Here is a 21,712-nt window from a genome sequence, read left to right on the forward strand (position 1 = left end):
AACTTGATAGTTTGATAAAGATGTGTAGAGAACAAAAGCCAACCTACCTCTAAAATCTATCTTTTGAAAATAAAATATGTTCAAGAAGAATAATCACTTTATTTCTACTTTTACATTAATATATCAACTAACATTTCAAATTTGTGATTCCTAGTCCTTTACCTAAAGCACAGAAAAAAACCACTGCTCTTTAGCGACATGAAAGTAATCCTCCTTTATTAAGTCTTTTAAACATTTTATCATATACTGAGTGAACAATTTGTTCTAGGAACAAATTAGAATACTAAATGTTTTTAAATTAATTCAGCAAAGAATAATCGGTCACTCCTCATATGGCAAAGTCACTCATTTGCCACGCATTTACTGAGAATTAAATGTCCCAGGAACTGAGGAAGCAAAACCAAGTAAGATATCACTAAGAGCTCAAAAGTACCTCCAACAAGGAACATTCAGAGCAAAAAGATAAATATCCCCAAAGACCTCATAATTTGAAGACAGTTTCAATTTGCCCTTTAGCATTTAACTGCACTAAATAACACAGAGAAATATATTTTCAATAGGAAACTTTCCAGTTAAATTTTAATTAAGTTTAAAAAGTAGATGGCAAAAAAGAACTATTTTTTTTAATCAATATAATAATGTAAACCCATTTTTCATCCTTAAGACACTGATAACTTTCATATTTCCCATGTTTAGAAGAAACAGTTGGTCAAATCATTTTAGGGACCATGTTTCAACAAATTCAAATTTTTTGTCTCCCTTATTGCAAGAATAATCATATACAAAAACAGGACAAGCACACTCTCTAAAAGGTAAAAAAATATGCGTTAGTATTATTAATGTAACATATTTACCAACTAGAACCCTTATTTCAGAGCACACATACATGTATTCTTTGAATTACTAAGTATTAATAATACCACTTCCCTACTATCTTATACAGAATAACTCATAAAGCTTATAAAGCATGATTGTGATCATGTACAAGAGAGGAAAAAACCAAGACAAAGAAATTCTAAATTACTTGTCAAAGACCTGAGAAAACTTAAAAGGCAAAACAGAAAATCACATTTGGAACCTACTATTACAGGTAACTGACAAATTGAATGCAACTTTCTCATGATATTAAAAAAAAATACATGTAAATTAACATATACATATTTACAAATAATTGAAAAAGCCAGGAACATCATAAGAATTTTTTATATAGCCTGAATTACATAGAGAAGTGTGGTTTCAAAATCAAAGCTGCTAAACAGCCGATTCCAGTGAGTCATGTACATTAGTTCAGAGGAACCTGAGAAAATACAGTATATTCAATATAATATTAATAATTAAATTATGACCCAAGAAGTTTGATTTTATAAGAAGACTTAATAAACATATATAATAAGTATTATGATCAAGCACTGAAATATATCTTCAGGGAAAAAAAGGTTAATTAAAATGTCTTAAAAGTAAAGTTAAAAAAATAGCATGTGTACATAATATTTAAGATGCAACTTAATCATAAAAGTGTGGGTTTTGGGGAGAGGGGTTTGCAAACAATAATGGTACCATTACAAAATAAAAGAGATCTTAGGGGAAATGGTAGATATTGGCTTATAAGCATACCTCTTGAAACACATGAAATTCTACATAAAATTCTTCTTTAACCCAAGAGCAATGTGTTTAAACTAAATGTGTGTGTGTGTGTGTGTATAAAATGTAGATAAAATATATATGTATTTTTAAAGAACAATCACATCATAACTATAAAACATTTTATGGTGAGGCTTTATATCCAGCTTATTTTGTTCTCAGAACATTATTAATATATAATGTTTATAAAACATTTAATTCCCTCTTCATTACCTCTAAAATCTTTGCAGAAAATCTGATATTATCTTGTTAACAAGGCAAAACTAGGGAGGAAGATTTGTATATCCATCATTTCTCGAGTAACAAAAATATCTTTACCTTCAGAAGACTTTCACAAAAATCCGACACTGGAATGTTATAATAATGCAAGTGAGGATGAAAATTTTATAATAGGAACTGATTAAATAAATGAGAGGAAAGGCTAATAGATAAAAATGTTTATCAAGAACCAAAGAAAGGTGATACCTATTTTTTCTTTTTTAAGACAACTATAAAACAATGTCCTGGAGACACTCTTGTTATAAAGTGGTTTTTAAGATGAAAATTGTATTTACTTCTTAGGTTCTTTTTTTTCAAATGTATCACCAAATAATTTAAAATAAACACCTGACAAAAACATGTAGAGTCTATACAAGAAGTCCTGCATCAGCCTACTATTTTAAGAAAATAAATAGGAGGTAGATATTTACATAGATTTTAATAGTTATAAAAAAAATAACCAGCTCTCTTAACTACTGCTTCAAAATGATCATGCCCCACAATGCCACTCTCAATTCTAGACTGAATTTTTGTTCATTATGTAAGAGTGCTTTTATGTTTGTTCTTTTATTTATTTGTTGTTTTATGCATTCCAGTATGTTATGCTTATGCTTGGGATTTCTTTTTTTATATAAAACAGAAGATCATGTTGTGATGAGAATTACTCATGGGTCTCTTCTGATACTAGAACTAATTTACCCCAAACTTAAATAAGCTTAATCTCCAGGAAAGCTCTCATGATATTCTACATAAACTATTTCAAAAAACAGTTGTTTAATATTACAGACTTTTTCAAGTCTGCTGAAGCACTGTATTTCTTCACTGGAATTTATACTTTTTCTTTTTCTACCTCAGTGACGGCATAAAGTCGTGAAATTTAAAACCACATGCCTCTAATTTAAGAAATTTAAAAAAGCAAATTATACTTCTAATGACAAACAAATGACATCATTTTGGAAGCAAATATTTAAAATCTTATAAAGGTATTAATACACATTAATAATTTTTGAATCATTTAATTTCTATGCCATGAGTTAGTCAGGGGTTTATCAAAAGACAATTTTTGAAGGAAACCAGAAAGTGTTCCCATAACATACTAAAAAATTCTTTGTGTCACTGTCCTTTGAAAGAGGATACCTCTTTTTAGATAAGGTCTCCTTTTTCTCACCCACCCACTGCTTCATCTCACTAAAAGCTTTGCGCAATTTCATCATCTCAGCAAGAGAGGCAGCAAATGGCTAAAATTAGCAGTCTCTGGACCCTCAGGAATAGCCACTATGCCATATCACCTGAGATTCCTGATTAGAATTATGTCTGATTTAAAAAAAAAAAAAAGTAACAAAACAAAACAAAGAAACAAGAAAACAAAACAGAAAACAAAAAATGTCTAACTAGGCCATCTTTTCACCTTTCTTTATTTCATAAGAGAGAAGCATTTAACACATTTTTTTTGAAAAATGATAAAGTACTAACAAAGCTCGTGTCAACATTACTGCTAAAAAACTTATCAACTTTTATATGCTAACAAAACTCAGTAATTTTATTGCTTTATGAGATAAAACATAATAACCTTAGCGCAAAGAGTTTAGATCAAATTATTTTTGTGGCCTCTATCTATAGGACACAGTCAACTTCTCATGTCAAGGGAAAATTAATTCTCTTGTTCAAAATCCAGATTATCACTCTTAACTATATCTAAATCCAGAGAATAACCATGTGTAGCACATTGGATGAAATTTGTTTCTGAAGTACTTTTTCACTCAAGATTTTAAGAAAGGTCCTATACTGTGATTTTTCCCCCCATTTTATCTGCAATGAGAAAATGATTAGGATGGAACCTTAATCCCCTAAAGTCTCAGCATCCAGCTTACCTGACAAGATTTTCATTGTCTCCAGTTCCCTTGCAAGTTGCACATTCAGTTCGTAAATCTTCAGCCTTGGGCTTCTTTTGTAACACAGACTGCCTCTGTCTTCTCTCTCTAGGAACTCTTTCCTGTCATACAAGGAAGAAACAAAATATAAAATCAGGATACGAGGAAAACAGAAATAATTTTAAGCAAGGAAGTTTCTCAAAGTTTAGACTATGCAAAATATGCTTAACTTATTCCAACCTCATGTTTTTCTTCCTCAGGAATGAAGCTTCGTTTTCGTCCTCTGGTTCTCTAAAAAAAGAAAGAAAGAAAGAAAGAAAAATCCACAAAAATATCCAATATTTAATTAACAGTAAAAATAAATTTTTACTGCTTAGGTTAAGCACTTGGAAAGTTAGCAGCATTTCTAATTAATGCAGTACTGCTCTATTACACTTTGTTACAATTTATATCAGAAAATAAAAACATGACAAATTAAGTACAGCCTATAGTAACAGTGCTTTACTTTTAAATAACAGATATCTGATAAGAAAAATAAGCTACAAAATTAGCTTGAAGATTTATGAACACCACAGATGTCATACTATGATGATTTATGAAGAACATTTAAACTTTCATAACTTATCAAGTATGACTGCTAGAGCTAACCCTGGACTCACAATACATCTACTGCATGCCTCTGTGTGTGTGTGTGTGTGTTTGTGTGCTGCACAAACACGTCAGAGTAACAAGAATCAACTTTTAACAGCTATGCAACAAGGGAGGCAAAGGGCTCAGATGTCCCCCAATCCTGGTTAAAATAAAATGAACTAAAACATGGTACAGGTGGCTTGAGCTTATTTACTTAAAACTCTTGAAACTTATATCCTGTATTTCAGAACACATTTACCATGTGAAAGACAACATTTGTATGTTTTAAAGTAATACAAGTACAACAGTATTTGCAGTCCATATGTTAAAAATCTCGACCCATGTAGCACAGACTCTGGAGATCTATAATTCTCACGTGAAGATCACTGTTCTTAAGAGAGAATGAAGAGAAAGGAGGCACCACTTTCAAAACTTGCTTCGTCTGACTGCTGAGATCAAGGAACATTATTCTCAAGTTACAGTAGGGACCAAACAATTCTAAATTACTGTCATTTCAATTTGCCACAGTACTAAGTCACTTGTTATTTAGAACCCACATCCTGTTTAATCTGCTTCTCGAGGAGAAGGGGGCAACAGAGGATGAGATGGTTGAATGGTATCATCAACTCAATGGGTATGAGTTTGAGCAAACTCAGGGACACAGTAAATGACAGGGAAGCCTGGCCAGCTGCAGTCCATGGGGTCACAAAGTCATCAGACACACCTGAGCAACTGAACAACAACAGATGACCAAGAGTTAAATAATCAGTCATTCAAAATACGTAAATTTAAAGACAACATATTCATTTACACTTACACTCTCAATCAGTATATTTTGATTATACTATAGAAGAAATTAGGAAGAAAAAGTAAGACTGTACCCAGGGAAAGGTTTCAAATGCAGTCCACACCAGACATGACTGAGTGACTGAGCACACATACATCTATTTTTAATTCCGAAGAATTAGTACTATGCCTTGCTTCTCAAAATATGAATCATGGTTCATAAGCACTGGCATCCACTGGCAGTTAGAAATGAAGAATCTCATGCCCACAACAACATACTGAATTAGAATTTGTCTTTTCACAAGATCCTCAAGTAAGTCATATACACATTAAAGTTTGAAAACAGCCTTTAATACTGACAACACTTACCCAAGTCCTAATTAAAACCTTTTGGCTAGCTCTTTGTATAGTCATCTTTCCCCTCTATGACATTCCTTCCTTTTATGCTTCAAATTCTGCCCCCCTACACAATTTCTCCCAAAACTGGTAAGGACTATGTCATATTCATCTTTTCAGACCCAATTAAACTTAATATAATGCATATTACATAGAAATTCAATAAATTTGTTTAAACAAAATAAGTATTTGGATTGAAACTACAAATGAATACACCAGATAATACAAATGATAACACTGACAAAAAGGGTAAGTTATTGTTCCCTTCTCTAATAATCTATTTTCAATTTGCAAAAATTATGCATACAGCCATTTCAATAAGGTGATCAAAATTAATAACCACTGTTAAAGGAAAAATATTCAAATTACTTATTTTAGTTCTGCTGCTACTGCTAAGTCGCTTCAGTCAAGTCTGACTCTGTGCGACCCCATAGACGGCAGCCCACCAGGCTCGGCCGTCCCTGGGATTCCCCAGGCAAAAACACTGGAGTGGGTTGCCATTTCCTTCTCCAATGCATGAAAGTGAAAAGTGAAAGTGAAGTCGTTCAATCGTGTCTAACTCTTCACGATCCCATGGACTGCAACCTACCAGGCTCCTCCGTCCATAGGATTTTCCAGGAAAGAATACTGGAGTGGGGTGCCATTGCCTTCTCTGAACATCTAAAGAATGTTCAAACGGCCTTCACACATCTCTATATTTCTCTTCATTCAACCCATCTTTTGTTAAGTCATCTAGTTTTTGAATCATCTACTCACTGAATTAATTTTTAAAGTATACATGTCAATGCTCCAAGTTCATATTCTCAGTTCTTTTAAAAATATATAATTTTTACCATTTCTGATTAATACTTCAAACTTTCAAACCTCTGGTTTGATTCCATCAATTGGAAGTTTTATATACCCATGGAAGAGCTAATCTTTAGGTAGGTTGGTAAGGAGTCCAGGGCCCTCAAGGAGGAAGGGGTCCAGAGCCCTCAAAGAGAAAGGGGTCCAGGGCTCTCAAGCAGGAGAAAAGGACAAAGGTTTTTTTCCTACATAGCTTTGTCTTAGTCAACATAACAATCTATCTTGCTGAAGGCCAAGTTTCTCCTTAACAAGAACATTCTGACTAATCTTGTTATCTTAAGACATATATTGTGGGAGTGGGTCTGTTAAGACCTTTCTAGTGTTAGTTCTAATCTTGTTAATTTAAGATGTATGTTGTGGGAGCAGGTCTAGTAAAAGTATATAAGGCCTTGATAAGACTAGTGAGTTTCTGGCACTATCCTTCCCCCTTCTGATGTCTATGTCAGAAACTTTCTCTCACTTTTTATACTTTAATAAAACTCTGCTACACAAAAGCTATTGAGTGATCAAGCCTGGTCCCTGGTCCTGAAGCTAAATCTTCTTTGGAGATAACAAGTCCGACGTCATTCACTGTAAGCTATCACCCATACTGCAATTACCATCATAAAGTATAAATAATGTCACACTGATCCTATCTCATAACTACAGTTACGTATCTCTACGTTTATAAATTGTTTTATATTTTATGAAAGTAGTATTTTTAAATGACTAAACATTTATAATTATCTAAGTGATTTTAACTTAAGTGCACATATTACAAGAAGGTAATCATTTACGTATTCCTGCAGTAATTTTAAATAACTAAATACAAGAAACCAACATAAACAATTTCTAGCCAGAAAAACAAGGTTGTTACTAGCAACATGAAATTATAGCATCTTAGAGTTCTGAGAAAGCAGGTCATGGAAGTAACTTGATCAGCTGTGATCACACAGCTGATAACTGACCGAAGGTGAACTTCAAACCTAGGTCTCACAACTCTCAATTCAGTGATTTTTCTTGCATGATAAATCCAAGATTAATAATTTAATTCCACATAGAGATGAGTAAAACTATCAAAAGAAAGCAAATGTCTTATTCTCCCTTGATAGTTAAATAAACTGTAACACTCTTATGTCTAAATGAAAAGTTCTTACATTTTGAAAAAAGTAAATGAGACAAAGGAGACAAGTCTACCCAAAGGAGTGGAGACCAATACCTCAAGCTGACTCTATATTCTACTCAATTTGGTACCCTATACATACAATGACTGACATGATCCATTACCAAAGTGATTTAGAGCAAGCTTCTTTAGCAAATATGATATAAACTAGCATTTCCAAAAAGTAAGAATAAGAGGATTTAATCCAAACAGAATGCGTCACAATATCAAGTCCCTAAACCAAGAAAATACTGAGAGTAGTGGGTTTTTGCCCCCTAGTTTTAATGAAGTGCCAGCAACTGTTGCAATTCACACCAGTCTACAAACAAAACAGACAAAATATGTTAAACATGGTATCTCTAGTGAATCAAAAACATAAGGGGAGTTAAAAAGAAGGAGAAATGACAGGAAAAGAAAAAAGGTTGCCTCATCCAACAAGTTTCAATAATCAAAGATCTTGCCCCATCTTAGATGTACATAAGTATTCATAACCAGGTGGTCATTTCATGGTATACATTGAGCCTGACACTACTTTAGAAACAAGATAAAGCAGAAGGGAGGACATAGTGCACGGAAAAAGGAAAAAAAAATATTTAAGAAGGTGCTTTAGAACTTAGAACAAATATATTATCTAGACATTCCAAATGATTGAAACTTTATTTCCAAATTGAGGTTCCTTTTCAATTATTACACTCTTAAAAGTAAATGGAAGTCTGAAAATCATTCCAAATCTTAACACATTCCTATTTTTTTCTTTGTAATTTTTTTAAGAACTTTATTTGCTCAGGGAAAACTGACAATCTGAGCTGCTTAGATCACCTGGCTCTACCTGTCTTTGACACATTTACTTGAAAACAGGAGGTGATAAAAACACCCACAAAGAGTGGCATAATATTAGAGACAATGTATCTAAGTTAGGAAAGAATAAAACACTTGTAACTATAGGCATCATTTTAAAAGCACATCCATCTGAAATAAATAAATATTTCAATAACTTCACTTGTTTAGACTAATAAACTTAACAAATTTTAATTCTGGGTTATTTTAATTTATAATTAAGTCAGATGTATGATTATTTTCCCAAGGTTAGAATGATTCATTTCACAAATGAACTAAATTTAAAACTAAAAGACAGTGTCTCAACATCTTTGATATCATTAAGATGGATTTCACATAGTCATTTGCACACTGATTTCTCTAAGTCTGACACACCTTTTTGATGACAAATGACAATAAAGAAGCCACAAGTGTTTAGACAAAACGAAGAATGCCTTCCTATGTAATTTATATATAAAAAGATAAAATGCTATTTATTAACAAAATTCAAAATTCAATGTTAATTAGGACAATTAAACCTTGAAAACCTCTGTCAGGCTAAAACAGCTTCAGATTTATGCTGAGGAATAAATGTCAGGGCTGTCTTGCAGCTGTTCAAAATGCTTCAATGAAATATATATACAGCATATATTTTTTTTTCCTTAAAAATAAGTATTTGTTTTCCAATTAAAAAATACATTAAAAACAATCATATATTAAAACTCATAAAATATTCAAAAGAAAAACGTTATATACATAAACAATGTGTGAACAAAGCACCATCTGTTTCTGTTGGCTACAGGCATACAACAGATGGAATGGTGATCACCAAAAATGAGTGTTTTCCCTTCTTGTCAACTGACTAGAGTTTATTTTTACCTAATTTATATTAACTGGGTTTGGAAAACAGGTGAAAAATAATAAGAATATCGTGACCTGTTTCACTTAACACTATAAATTAAAATAACCACAAGCCTAAAAAGGTAAAATAAAAGCTACATTTTACATGACAAATGTTTCTGTAACACCCTTCTCATAGGTAATGGCAGATTCAAAATAAGGAAAATCCTGAAGCTCTGCCTAGACCTTGTTCTCTTTATTTCATACACCTGGAAATAAACAAAAATGATGCCTTTCCAAAAGGCAAAAGCACAGCAGCAGCCCGTGGCTTCTGAATAAGATTAGTTGACTGAAGGACACCCACCGTGGCTCTCTTCCAAGTGAGTCAAGCATGGTTTAGTTCGCCAAAAAATTTTTTGCCTAGGTTTCTTCTAAGGATCTATGATAGACACACAAGTTGTTATTATCTCTTTAGTACTTCAGAGGTCCCCTTGGGTCTGATAATAAACTCAAAAATAACTCTGATATCTAAAGCCCCCCATACAAAATCCTTTCTTCCCAGAACTATATTAATTAATCAAAATGAAAAACATCTATTTCTGCTTTATTGACTATGCCAAAGCCCTTGACTGTGGGGATCACAATAAACTGTGGAAAATTCTGAAAGAGATGGGAATACCAGACCACCTGATCTGCCTCTTGAGAAATCTGTATGCAGGTCAGGAAGCAACGGTTAGAACTGGACATGGAACAACAGACTGGTTCCAAATAGGAAAAGGAGTACGTCAAGGCTGTATATTGTCACCCTGTTTATTTAACTTATATGCAGAGTACATCATGAGAAAAACTGGACTGGAAGAAACACAAGCTGGAATCAAGATTGCCGGGAGATATATCAATAACCTCAGATATGCAGATGACACCACCCTTATGGCAGAAAGTGAAGAGGAACTCAAAAGCCTCTTGATGAAAGTGAAAGTGGAGAGTGAAAAAGTTGGCTTAAAGCTCAACATTCACAAAACGGAGATCATGGCATCTGGTCCCATCACTTCATGGGAAATAGATGGGGAAACAGTGGGAAAAACAGTGGGAAAAAATAAACACTTTATTTTTGGGGGCTCCAAAATCACTGCAGATGGTGATGCAGCCATGAAATTAAAAGACGCTTACTCCTTGGAAGGAAAGTTATGACCAACCTAGATAGCATATTCAAAAGCAGAGACATTACTTTGCCAACAAAGGTCCGTCTAGTCAAGGCTATGGTTTTTCCTGTGGTCATGTATGGATGTGAGAGTTGGACTGTGAAGAAGGCTGAGCGCTGAAGAATTGATGCTTTTGAACTGTGGTGTTGGAGAAGACTCTTGCGAGTCCCTTGGACTGCAAGGAGATCCAACCAGTCCATTCTGAAGGAGATCAGCCCTGGGATTTCTTTGGAAGGAATGATGCTGAAGCTGAAACTCCAGTACTCTGGCCACCTCATGTGAAGAGTTGACTCATTGGAAAAGACTCTGATGCTGGGAGGGACTGGGGGCAAGAGGAGAAGGGGATGACAGAGGATGAGATGGCTGGATGGCATCACTGACTCGATGGACGTGAGTCTGAGTGAACTCCGGGAGTTGGTGATGGACAGGGAGGCCTGGCGTGCTGCAATTCATGGGGTCGCAAAGAGACAGGACTGAGCGACTGATCTGATCTGATCTGATTAGCATAAAGATAACAAATAAATTAAGACTTGGGCAATGAATGCCTAGTTGCCTTTAGTCATTTCAATAGGGCTGAATCCAATGCTTCTATTATTTCTACTAAACTAGCATCTAAAAATTGTATGTATGAAAACACATTCCAGATTTTAAAAGTTTCTCTGTTAAACAGACTATACCACAGATGTAAAACATATGTGTATGTGTAAAACTATTTTAAAATCAAACGAAAGCAAACTCTCAGATATTTGATTATCTTTCAAATGAAGCTCACCACTTAGACTACTGATTTGTGAAGTAAAATGGAAAACAGATTAATAACGTGTTTAAGTCTATTTCTAGAATAATGATCTATAAGAAAAGGTGAATTCTGAAAAAAATATGGCTTCAGTCAAAGCTGCTAAAAAGTACTTTGACATTTTACTGCATTTATCTTTCCAAAAAAGGAGATACATAAAACAATATAAAAATGTATGAGACAGAAAAAAAGATCTGACAACTTCAAAGAGAGTAGAAGATGATACATTGTGTATAAGAGTATGGAAAGATAGTCCCTACAAGTCCCTTTGGCACTTGTATAAAAGATGAAAAGTCACTAGATGACACAGAGTGTAAAGAAAACGAAAAGAAAATATGAAAGCTTTCAAGTTACATTAAAGCTATTAGAAAATATGCCAAAAAGTACAAACATCAATTTTAAAGTAACTTCAAAAGGAACACGGGTAAGCTAATTTATATTTTCTTCAAAAGTAATTTCCTTGCCTAAAAGCAAGTGAAAAGTTTCTACATTAAAAAAAAAAAATGCAGAGAAAATGTCTAAATAACAAGATACTTAAAGGGAAGGCTGTCTTTCGAGTAATTCTATAGTTTCGCCAATGAAATATGATTAATACATACAAGCAGAAACAAACTACTTTCCTTCTTAACCATAAAAGGCTAGGGAAAAGACTCTTTCAAAGTATACTAAGCTTCTGATACAGAGCAACAGTGGAAAAGAACTCATTGGTGAAATATCCACCAAGTACCTACCGTAGTAGGTAACCAGCACATAGTGGTGAACGGGACAGCCTCTGTCCATTTGGGTTCAGAACAAATAATTAAATGTATAATTATTTATAAATTTGGAAAGGGCAACTAAGGTGAAGCATAAAAATAAAGTCACATACTGCTCAAAACTTTAATCAAAACTAGTGTTCTAAAATTCAAAGTATGCCTATATATCAGTCATAATTTATACTCTTAATAATGATCAAAGTTGATGTAAAACTACATTCACCTTAAAGATGGGTATGGAGAAAATGCCTAACAAAACTGGAAAACACAATTCTCAAAGGAACACACTTACATGTGACACTGGTGACCCTCAGGAAGGAATGGAAAAAGAAAGAGTTCAGATGGGCGAGAAGATAAAAGAATCAAGGACAGTAGCAAACACATTACTAAAATAACAAAGGAGGTAGGAAAGATACTGGAATTGTAATGAAAGCATGATACCTAGATATCCAGGCTGCTAAGTAACTGTGAGGATAAAGATGGCAATTGGATTTGAAATGCAGAAAAGAAACCCCACAACATACTGAGGGCACATGAATCTACTTTTAATCATGATTATTTCACACACATGAATCTTAAAATTAAAATCAAATATTATCTCATATAATCTCTACTCAATGCAGAAAAGCCATAATTATTCCAGATAACAAGGCAGAATGTTCCATATAAGACAGTTCTAATTATCAGTTCCAGTTTTACTCTCCAAACATCCTAGCATTCAGGTAATAGAAGTTTAAATATTTAAAGATAAATGAACAGGTCTTTACTATGTTAAGAGTCTCTGTTCATTCATCTGTTAAGCTAATAAACATACCAAAAAAATAATCATAAAGTAACAAGGGCAGCAAAATCAAGTAACTATGTGAATATTCTTTCAATTAATTACTCCTCAGAGTACTTTTCCAGAACTTCATCATACTATCACATTAGGTTTTACTTTCTTAGATCATAAGAGCTAAAATTGAGGGATGATGGCAATAATGACACAGATTAATAATTACAACAGATCTATAATCTGTCACTTTTCCTTTGTTTAAGAGTCCAACTACAACATCATTTTTGCACTATGTAATACAGGACAGATAACAGAAAGGTAGAAGGGGCTGCATCATTTCTTTTTGTTTTAAAATATCAACAGTGTCATTGGCCAACAAAGAAATGTGTATCAAAACCACAATGATATACCCTAAGTGTTCCTGGGCTAAAATCAAGGTGTTGGCAGGCTGCATTCCTTTCTGGAGGTTCTAGGAAGAGAATCACTTTGCTTGCTTTTCCATCTCCTAGAGACTGCCAGCATTCCTTGGATTCCTTCCTCCATCTACAAAGGGCGCATATCTCTGACTCATAATCCATAGTCACATCTCCCTCTTACTTTCAGTTCAGTTGTGTCCAACTCTTTACTACCCCATGGACTGCAGCACACCAGGCTTCCCTGTCCAGCACCAACTCCCGGAGCTTGCTCAAACTCACATCCATCAAGCTGGTGATGACTTCCAACCATCTCATCCTCTCTTGTCCCCTTCTCCTCCTGTCTTCAATCTTTCCTAGTAGCAGGGTCTTTTCCAATGAGTCAGTTCTTTGCATCAGGTGGCCAAAGTACTGGAGTTTCAGCTTCAGCATCAGTCCTTCCAATGAATATTCAGGATTTCCTTTAGGATTGACTGGTTTAATCTCCTTGCAGTCCAAGGGACTCAAGACTATCCTCCAACACCACAGTTCAAAAGCATCAATTCTTCAGCGCTCAGCTTTCTTTATAGTCCATCTCTCATATTCATACATGATTACTGGAAAAACCATAGATTTGACTAGACGGACCTTTGTTGGCAAAGTAATGTCTCTGCTTTTTAATATGCTGTCTAGGTTGGTTGTAACTTTTCTTCCAAGGAGCAAGCGTCTTTTAATTTCATGGCTATAGTCACCATCCACAGTGATTGTGGAGCCCAGGAAAATAAAAGTCTCTCACTGTTTTCATTGTTTTCCCATCTATTTGCCATGAAATGATGGGACCAGATGCCATGATCTCCCACAAGAGAATGACCAAGACTTACCTGTAAGTGTCCAGGATTCTCTGGTGGAGGCATGGGTCGGTGGTCTGCTGCAGGGATGGGGGAACTGAGTGCAGCAGCGTGTGCATGGGACCTTCTAAAGGAGGTCACCTTTATCTTCATTACCTCCACCATAGTTTGGTCTCAAGTCAAACAACAGGAAGGGAACATGGCCCCTGCCTGCCCATCAGAACAAGACCCAGTTTCCCCCTCAGTTAGTCTCTCCCATCAGGAACCCTCCATAAGCCGCTTATCCTTCTCTATCGAGGGAAGACAGAATGAAAACCACATTCACAGAAAACTAACCAATCTGATCACATGGACCACAGCCTTGTCTAACTCAATGAAACTATGAGCCATGCCATGTAGGGCCACCCAAGACGGATGGGTCATGGTGAAGAGTTCTGACAAAACGTGGTCCACTGGAGGAGGGAATGGCAACCACTTCAATACTCTTGGCTTGAGAACTTCATGAACAGTATGAAAAGGAAAAAGAAAGGACACTGCAAGATGAACTCCCCAGGTCAGTAGGTGCCCAATATGCTATAGGAGAACAGTAGAGAAATAACTCCAGAAAGAATGAAGGGACAGAGCCAAACCAAAACCAACACCCAGTTGTAGATGTGACTAGTGATGGAAGTAAAGTCCAATGCTGTAAAGAGCAATATTGCACAGGAACCTGGACTGTTAGGTCCACGAATCAAGGCAAATTAGAAGTGATCAAACAGGAGATGGCAAGAGTGAACGTCAACATTTTAGGAATCAGTGAACTAAAATGGACTGCATTAGGTGAATTTAACTCAGATGACCATTATGACTACTGCTACTGTGGGCAAGAGCCCCTTAGAAGAAATGGAGTAGCCATCATAGTCAACAAAAAATTGAGCACATATAATACTGTTTAATCTTCCCATCTCATGATCCATAACTTTAATCATATCTGCAAAGCCCCTTTTGCCAAGGTAACACATAAAAATGCTCTGGGGATTAGGACATGGACATCTTTGTGGGGATAGGGGTATTATTCTGCCTACAACATTGTGGAAATCAAATGTACACACTTAATGAGCTTACGAAAGCTATCATTCTACAGATGGAAATGGGGCATTTAACAGTAGTAACACTTGAAAAATAAAATCCCTAACTATATTACAATCACATAAACTCACATACTATTATTCTCAATGGTGAAAAACTAAAGCATTTCCTCTAAGATCAGGAACAAAACAAGGATGCTCCCTCTCAACATTCTTACTCAACAAAGTTTTGGAAGTCCTAGCTAAGGGAATCAGAGAAGAAATAAAAGGAATCCAGATCAGAAATGAAGAAGTAAAACTCTATTTGTAGACAACATTATATTATACATAGAAAACCCAAAAGATACAATCAGGAAATTACTAGAGCTAATTATTGAACTTTAAGTAAAGTCACAGGATATAAAATCAATACACAGAAATCACTTGCATTCCTACACACTAACAATGAAAAATCTGAAAGAGAAATTAAGGAATCAGTTCCATTTATCATGCAACAAAAAGAATAAAATGCCAAGGAATAAACCTACCTAAGAGACAAAAGAGCTTATATACAGAAACTATAAGACACTAACGAAGGAAATCAAAGATGACATAAACAGATGGAGAGATAGTCCATGTTCCTGGGTTGGAAGAATCAATACTGTGAAAATGACTATACTACCAAATGCAATCTTTGGATTCAATGCAATCCCTATCAAATAACCAATGGCACTTTTCACAATTAGAAAAAAATATTTCACAATTCATATGGAAACACATAAGACCCCGAATAGCCAAAGGAATTTTGAGAAAGAAGAATGTTGCTGGAGGAATCAGCCTTCCTGACTTCAAACTATACTATAAAACTAAAGTCATCAAGACAGTATGGTACTGGTACAAAAACAGAACTATAGACCAATGGAATGAGATAAAAGTCCAGAGATAAACCCATGCACCTATGGGCACCTTATCTTTGACAAAGGAAGTAAGAATATACAATGGAGAAAAGATAATCTCTTCAATCAGTGGTGCTGGGAAAACCAGACAGCTACACTTAAAACAATGCAATTAGAACACTTCCTAATACCATACACAAAGATAAACTCAAAATGGATTAAAGATCTAAATGAAAAATCAGAAAGTATATAACTCTTAGAGGAAAACACAGGCAGAACACTCTGTGACATAAATCACAGCAAGATCCCCTTTGGCCCACCTCCTAGAGTAATGGAAATAAAAACAAACAAGTGGGACCTCATTAAACTTAAAAGCTTTTGCACAGCAAACTATAAACAAGATGAAAAGACAACTCCCAGAATGGGAGAAAATAACAGCAAATGAAACAACTGAGAAAGGATTAATTTCCAAAATATACAAGCCGCTCATGCAACTCAATACCAGAAAAACAAACAACCCAATCAAAAATTGGGCAGAAGATCTAAATTGACATTTCTCCAAAGAAACTACAGATGGCTAATAAACACATGAAAAGATGCTCAACATTGCTCATTATTAGAGAAACTACAGTAAGATATCATCTCACACCAATCACAATGGCCATCATACAAAAATCTACAAAAAATAAATGCTGGAGAGGGTGTAGAGAAAAGGGAACCCTCTTGCACTGTTGGTGGGAACATAAATTGATACAGTCACTATGAAAGACAGTACGGAGATTCCTTAAAAAACTAGGAATAAACCACCATATCACCCAACAGTCACACTACTGATCAGATCAGATTAGATCAGTCGCTCAGTCGTGTCTGACTCTTTGCGACCCCACTAATCGCAGCACACCAGGCCTCCCTGTCCATCGCCAACTCCCGGAGTTCACTCAGACTCACGTCCATCGAGTCAGTGATGCCATCCAGACATCTCATCCTCTGTCGGCCCCTTCTCCTCTTGACCTCAATCCCTCCCAGCATCAGAGTCTTTTCCAATGAGTCAACTCTTCGCATGACGTGGCCAAAGTACTGGAGTTTCAGCTTTAGCATCATTCCTTCCAAAGAACACCCAAGGCTGATCTTCTTCAGAATGGACTGGTTGGATCTCCTTGCAGTCCAAGGGACTCTCAAGAGTCTTCTCCAACACCACAGTTCAAAAGCATCAATTCTTTGGCGCTCAGCCTTCTTCACAGTCCAACTCTCACATCCATACATGACCACTGGAAAAACCATAGCCTTGACTAGACGAACCTTTGTTGGCAAAGTAATGTCTCTGCTTTTGAATATGCTATCTAGGTTGGTCATAACTTTCCTTCCAAGGAGTAAGCGTCTTTTAATTTCATGGCTGCAGCCACCATCTGTAGTGATTTTGGAGCCCAGAAAAATAAAGTCTGACACTGTTTCCACTGTTTTCCCATCTATTTCCCATGAAGTGGTGGGACCGGATGCCATGATCTTTGTTTTCTGAATGTTGAGCTTTAAGCCAGATTTTTCACTCTCCTCTTTCACTTTCATCAAGAGGGTTTTGAGTTCCTCTTCACTTTCTGCCATAAGGGTGGTGTCATCTGCATATCTGAGGTTATTGATATTTCTCCCGGCAATCTTGACTCCAGCTTGTGTTTCTTCCAGTCCAGCGTTTCTCATGATGTACTCTGCATATAAGTTAAATAAACAGGGTGACAATATACAGCCTTGACGAACTCCTTTTCCTATTTGGAACCAGTCTGTTGTTCCATGTCCAGTTCTAACTGTTGCTTCCTGACCTGCATACAAATTTCTCAAGAGGCAGATCAGGTGGTCTGGTATTCCCATCTCTTTCAGAATTTTCCACAGTTTCTTGTGATCCACACAGTCAAAGGCTTTGGCATAGTCAATAAAGCAGAAATAGATGTTTTTCTGGAACTCTCTTGCTTTTTCCATGATCCAGCGGATGTTCGCAATTTGATCTCTGGTTCCTCTGCCTTTTCTAAAACCAGCTTGAACATTAGGAAGTTCACGGTTCACATATTGCTGAAGCCTGGCTTGGAGAATTTTGAGCATTACTTTACTAGCGTGTGAGATGAGTGTAATTGTGCGGTAGTTTGAGCATTCTTTGGCATTGCCTTTCTTTGGGATTGGAATGAAAACTGACCTTTTCCAGTCCCGTGGCCCCTGCTGAGTTTTCCAAATGTGCTGGCATATTGAGTGCAGCATTTTCACAGCATCATCTTTCAGGATTTGGAATAGCTCAACTGGAATTCCATCACCTCCACTAGCTTTGTTTGTAGTTGCAAGAGGGCATCATAGGGCAAACACACTGAGACCATACTCACACTACTGAGGAAACCATAATTTAAAAAGACACCTTTACCCCAGTGTTCACTGCAGCACCATTCACAATAGCTAGGACATAGAAGCAACCTAGATGTCCATCAACAGATGAATGGATAAAGAAGCTGTGGTGAATACATACAATGGAATAGTACTCAGCCATAAAAAGGAACACATTTGAGTCAGTTCTAATAAGGTGGGTGAACCTAGAGCCTATTATACAGAGTGAAGTAAGTCAGAAAGAGAAAAACAAATATCAAATATTAATGCATATATATGGAATCTAGAAAGATGGTACCAACGAACCCATTTGCAGGGCAGCAATGGAGATGCAGACACAGAGAACAGACTTGTGGACACAGGGCAGGTAAGAGAGAGTGGGACAAATGGAAAGTGTAGCACAGAAACATATACACTACCATATGTAAAATAGATGCCAGTGGGAATTTGCTGTATGACTCAGGGAACTCAAACCAGGGTTCTATGATAACCTAAAGGGGGGAGATGGGGTCAGAGGCAGGAGGGAAATTCAGGAGAGAGGGGACATACATATAATAATGGCTGATTCACTTTGATGTATGGCAGAAACCAACACCACATTGTAAAGCAATTATCCTTCAATTAAAAATAAATGCATTTTTTTTAAATATTAAGAAATAAAATGCTACTTTGGATGAAACTTCAGAAACATGAAGATATAGGATTTCATTTCCTTTCTGTGCAGTTAAGAGACTACCCCTCTCCCATAGGACACAGGAGGTATATTCTCTGGAGAAAAAGAAGCAGAGAGACTCTGTACAAGGGGTTTTCAGGCACGGAGAAGGAAGCAATGAGGTAACAAACAGAAACCAGGAAGCATTAATGCATTCTACTTTCTAAACCATGAGAGCCTTAGCCCCTTTCTCCTCACCTGTCCAGGATCCTGACAGTCAAAATTATACCTATCATTTAGGAGAAGAGAGACTACTTCTACTGAATTAATGTGGAAAAAACCTATAGATACTGACATTTAGGGAGTTTCCAAAGAAAAAGCTCTGTAATCATAAAATCAACCTTTGGGGGAAACACTGGGCTAACCAGCCCTGCTGCTGCTGCTGCTGCTAAGTCGCTTCAGTCGTATCCGACTCTGTGCGACCCCATGGACTGCAGCCCACCAGGCTCCCCCGTCCCTGGGATTCTCCAGGCAAGAACACTGGAGTGGGTTGTCATTTCCTTCTCCAGTGCATGAAAGTGAAAAGTGAAAGTGAAGTTCCTCAGTCATGTCCGACTTAGTGACCCCATGGCCTGCAGCCTACCAGACTCCTCTGTCCATGGGATTTTCCAGGCAAGAGTACTGGAGTGGGGTGGCATTGCCTTCTCCGAACCAGCCCTGTAGGAACTTAATTACCTTTTTTAAAACAAAATATGAGTGGATGACTCCAAAGATTCCTAGGCATCTGAAAGCTTCAACATGAAAAAGATGAATATGAATAGAAATAAGGAAACCAAATGCAGAATACAGAAAAAAAAAATAAAAGTTATAATATTCATAAGGATGTAAAAGAAGTTTTTTATCATGAAATCATGAAATAAGAATACTTGCTGTTTTTTAAGGAAATTTGCTATTAAAAGAAACAATGAAAGTACACGGTCATCCTAAATGAGAAAGAGAAAATCTTAAGAGTTTCAAGAGAAGGAAAAAAAGAAATGCAGAAAGCAATACTGGGAGCCAGGAGCCAGTCAAGTAATACTTAAAAAAATATGTGGTATTTTATACACAGCCAAATAAGTAATGAAATTATAAAACTTATTTTTTAGACATATAAGATCTCAAAAAATTTATCTCTTATTAATCTTTACTTAATAAGTCATTGAAAGAGTTGCCCCAACAAGATAAGGGACTAAGTGAAAAAAAAAAAAGAAACTGAAATGCAAGCAACAGGAAATACCATCTTTCAAAGGTTAAAAGGAATTCCCAGGATGATGATGAAACAGAGTTCAAGGGTAACATTAAAAAAAAAAAAAAATTCACATTAGAACTGGAGGAGAGAGGTCTCAGAGAAAATATTTAAGAAATTATACGACATATGTGACTATATGTAAGACAGTGTATCAGAAATATTTTATAAGGTAGCTGAAGGTTGTGAGCAGACAGTCTTAGATTTAGAGATAAATTACAAATACAATGAAAGGCAAATAGCTTATTTTTAAACTATTCATTCCTTTCTTTAAAAATAAACTGAATAAGAATTCTCAAAATTTAATTAGTGACATAATCTGACTGTATTCTTTCCTTCGGCACCCACCTCACTCTTGCCTACCCAGCCTTAGACCAGTAATAGGGCAAAAAGTGTGTCAAAGTTTAAAAGTTCATAAAGTGTTTAGAGAGTTATTCTGTTGTTCTTCATATTTTATCTCTGGAAAGTTACTATCATGAAGAAGTCAATATAAACCTGGCTAAGTAAAATAATCAAATGTTACCTTGGAAACGAAACAAAAGGAGAACTTAAAAATTTCTTTTAAATAAAATCATGAAAATAAGTTATCCTACACATCTGCTGACCCACTTTCTTGGAATCATTCACACAATTTTTTCAGAAGGAGACAATGATTATAACAAAGGTATAATCCAGAAAGGGAAAAGATAAAGGTTACCAACAAATGTGATCTTTAAAAATAAAACAAAACTAAAAACTCTAAAATATAATTACAAAATATTACCAAAATTTCCAGATTATTTGAATGTCAATGTGTATATTTTAACCCTCCTAAACAGTCTTAGGGATAGAAAATAAATACAATTCCGAAATTTAGAAAGAGACCTTTGGTTCTAGAAAAGATTGCAGATCATCTACTTTATAAATGAGGATACTGAGTGCAAACAAGATAAGTAAATTACTTATTCAAGGTCACACAAAGGGTTACTGGCAGAGTATGGACTAAAATTCTAATCTACCATGTGCTAGTCCAGGAACTTTCCACCACGTACCATGCTATCTTATAGGTTTTGAGGCTATCTAAAACACTCAAGAATTTGATTTTCTACCATTTATCTTTTAAAGGGAATAATGCTACAAAGAAATTGTCCTAGAGAGGAAAATACCATTACAGTTACAATGGTTCATTATTTTCTCAAGCATAATTAGAAGTCATATCTATATATAAGATATTTTCAACTAAATAAATATAAGAAAGTTATTTAAGTTCAAAAAAAAAAAAACACCTCTTCAATCAATACACTAATGATCAAAATTTCCTTAACACAGGAATAATTTAAAGAGAAATGAGCTATCCTAAAAAAATGTTCACATCTATTTATATGAAAAAATTAAATAACTGAAATATTAAGAGGCTTTTTGCTGAAGGTGCTTTAACTCATTAATCATCAATAATTTTAATTGATAAGTAAATCTGTACTAACATTAGCTATTAAGATTTGA

The 21,712-nt window shown here is 35.4% G+C and overlaps 1 protein-coding gene across 13 annotated transcripts in view; it reads right to left on the minus strand.

Moving 5' to 3' along the window:
• Positions 1-21,712, minus strand: part of PHF14 (PHD finger protein 14) — a 239,355-nt gene that overhangs the window by 140,571 nt on the left and 77,072 nt on the right. For 12 of the 13 annotated variants that reach the window (XR_003510849.1, XR_003510848.1, XR_003510846.1 and 9 more), the window contains exons 15-16: positions 4,011-4,061; positions 3,771-3,892 (exon numbers count right to left, since the gene is read on the minus strand). Coding sequence is in view for 7 of the 13 variants with exons in the window: in XM_027540052.1 (XP_027395853.1) it covers positions 3,771-3,892; positions 4,011-4,061 (173 nt within the window). In the remaining 6 variants the exon portion in view is untranslated. Of the gene's footprint in view, positions 1-199; positions 1,298-3,770; positions 3,893-4,010; positions 4,062-21,712 lie in introns of those variants that run through there. The other variant, XM_027540057.1, reaches the window with a different exon arrangement.

The sequence above is a fragment of the Bos indicus x Bos taurus genome, chromosome 4 (assembly GCF_003369695.1).
Source record: "Bos indicus x Bos taurus breed Angus x Brahman F1 hybrid chromosome 4, Bos_hybrid_MaternalHap_v2.0, whole genome shotgun sequence".
Lineage (NCBI taxonomy): Eukaryota > Metazoa > Chordata > Mammalia > Artiodactyla > Bovidae > Bos > Bos indicus x Bos taurus.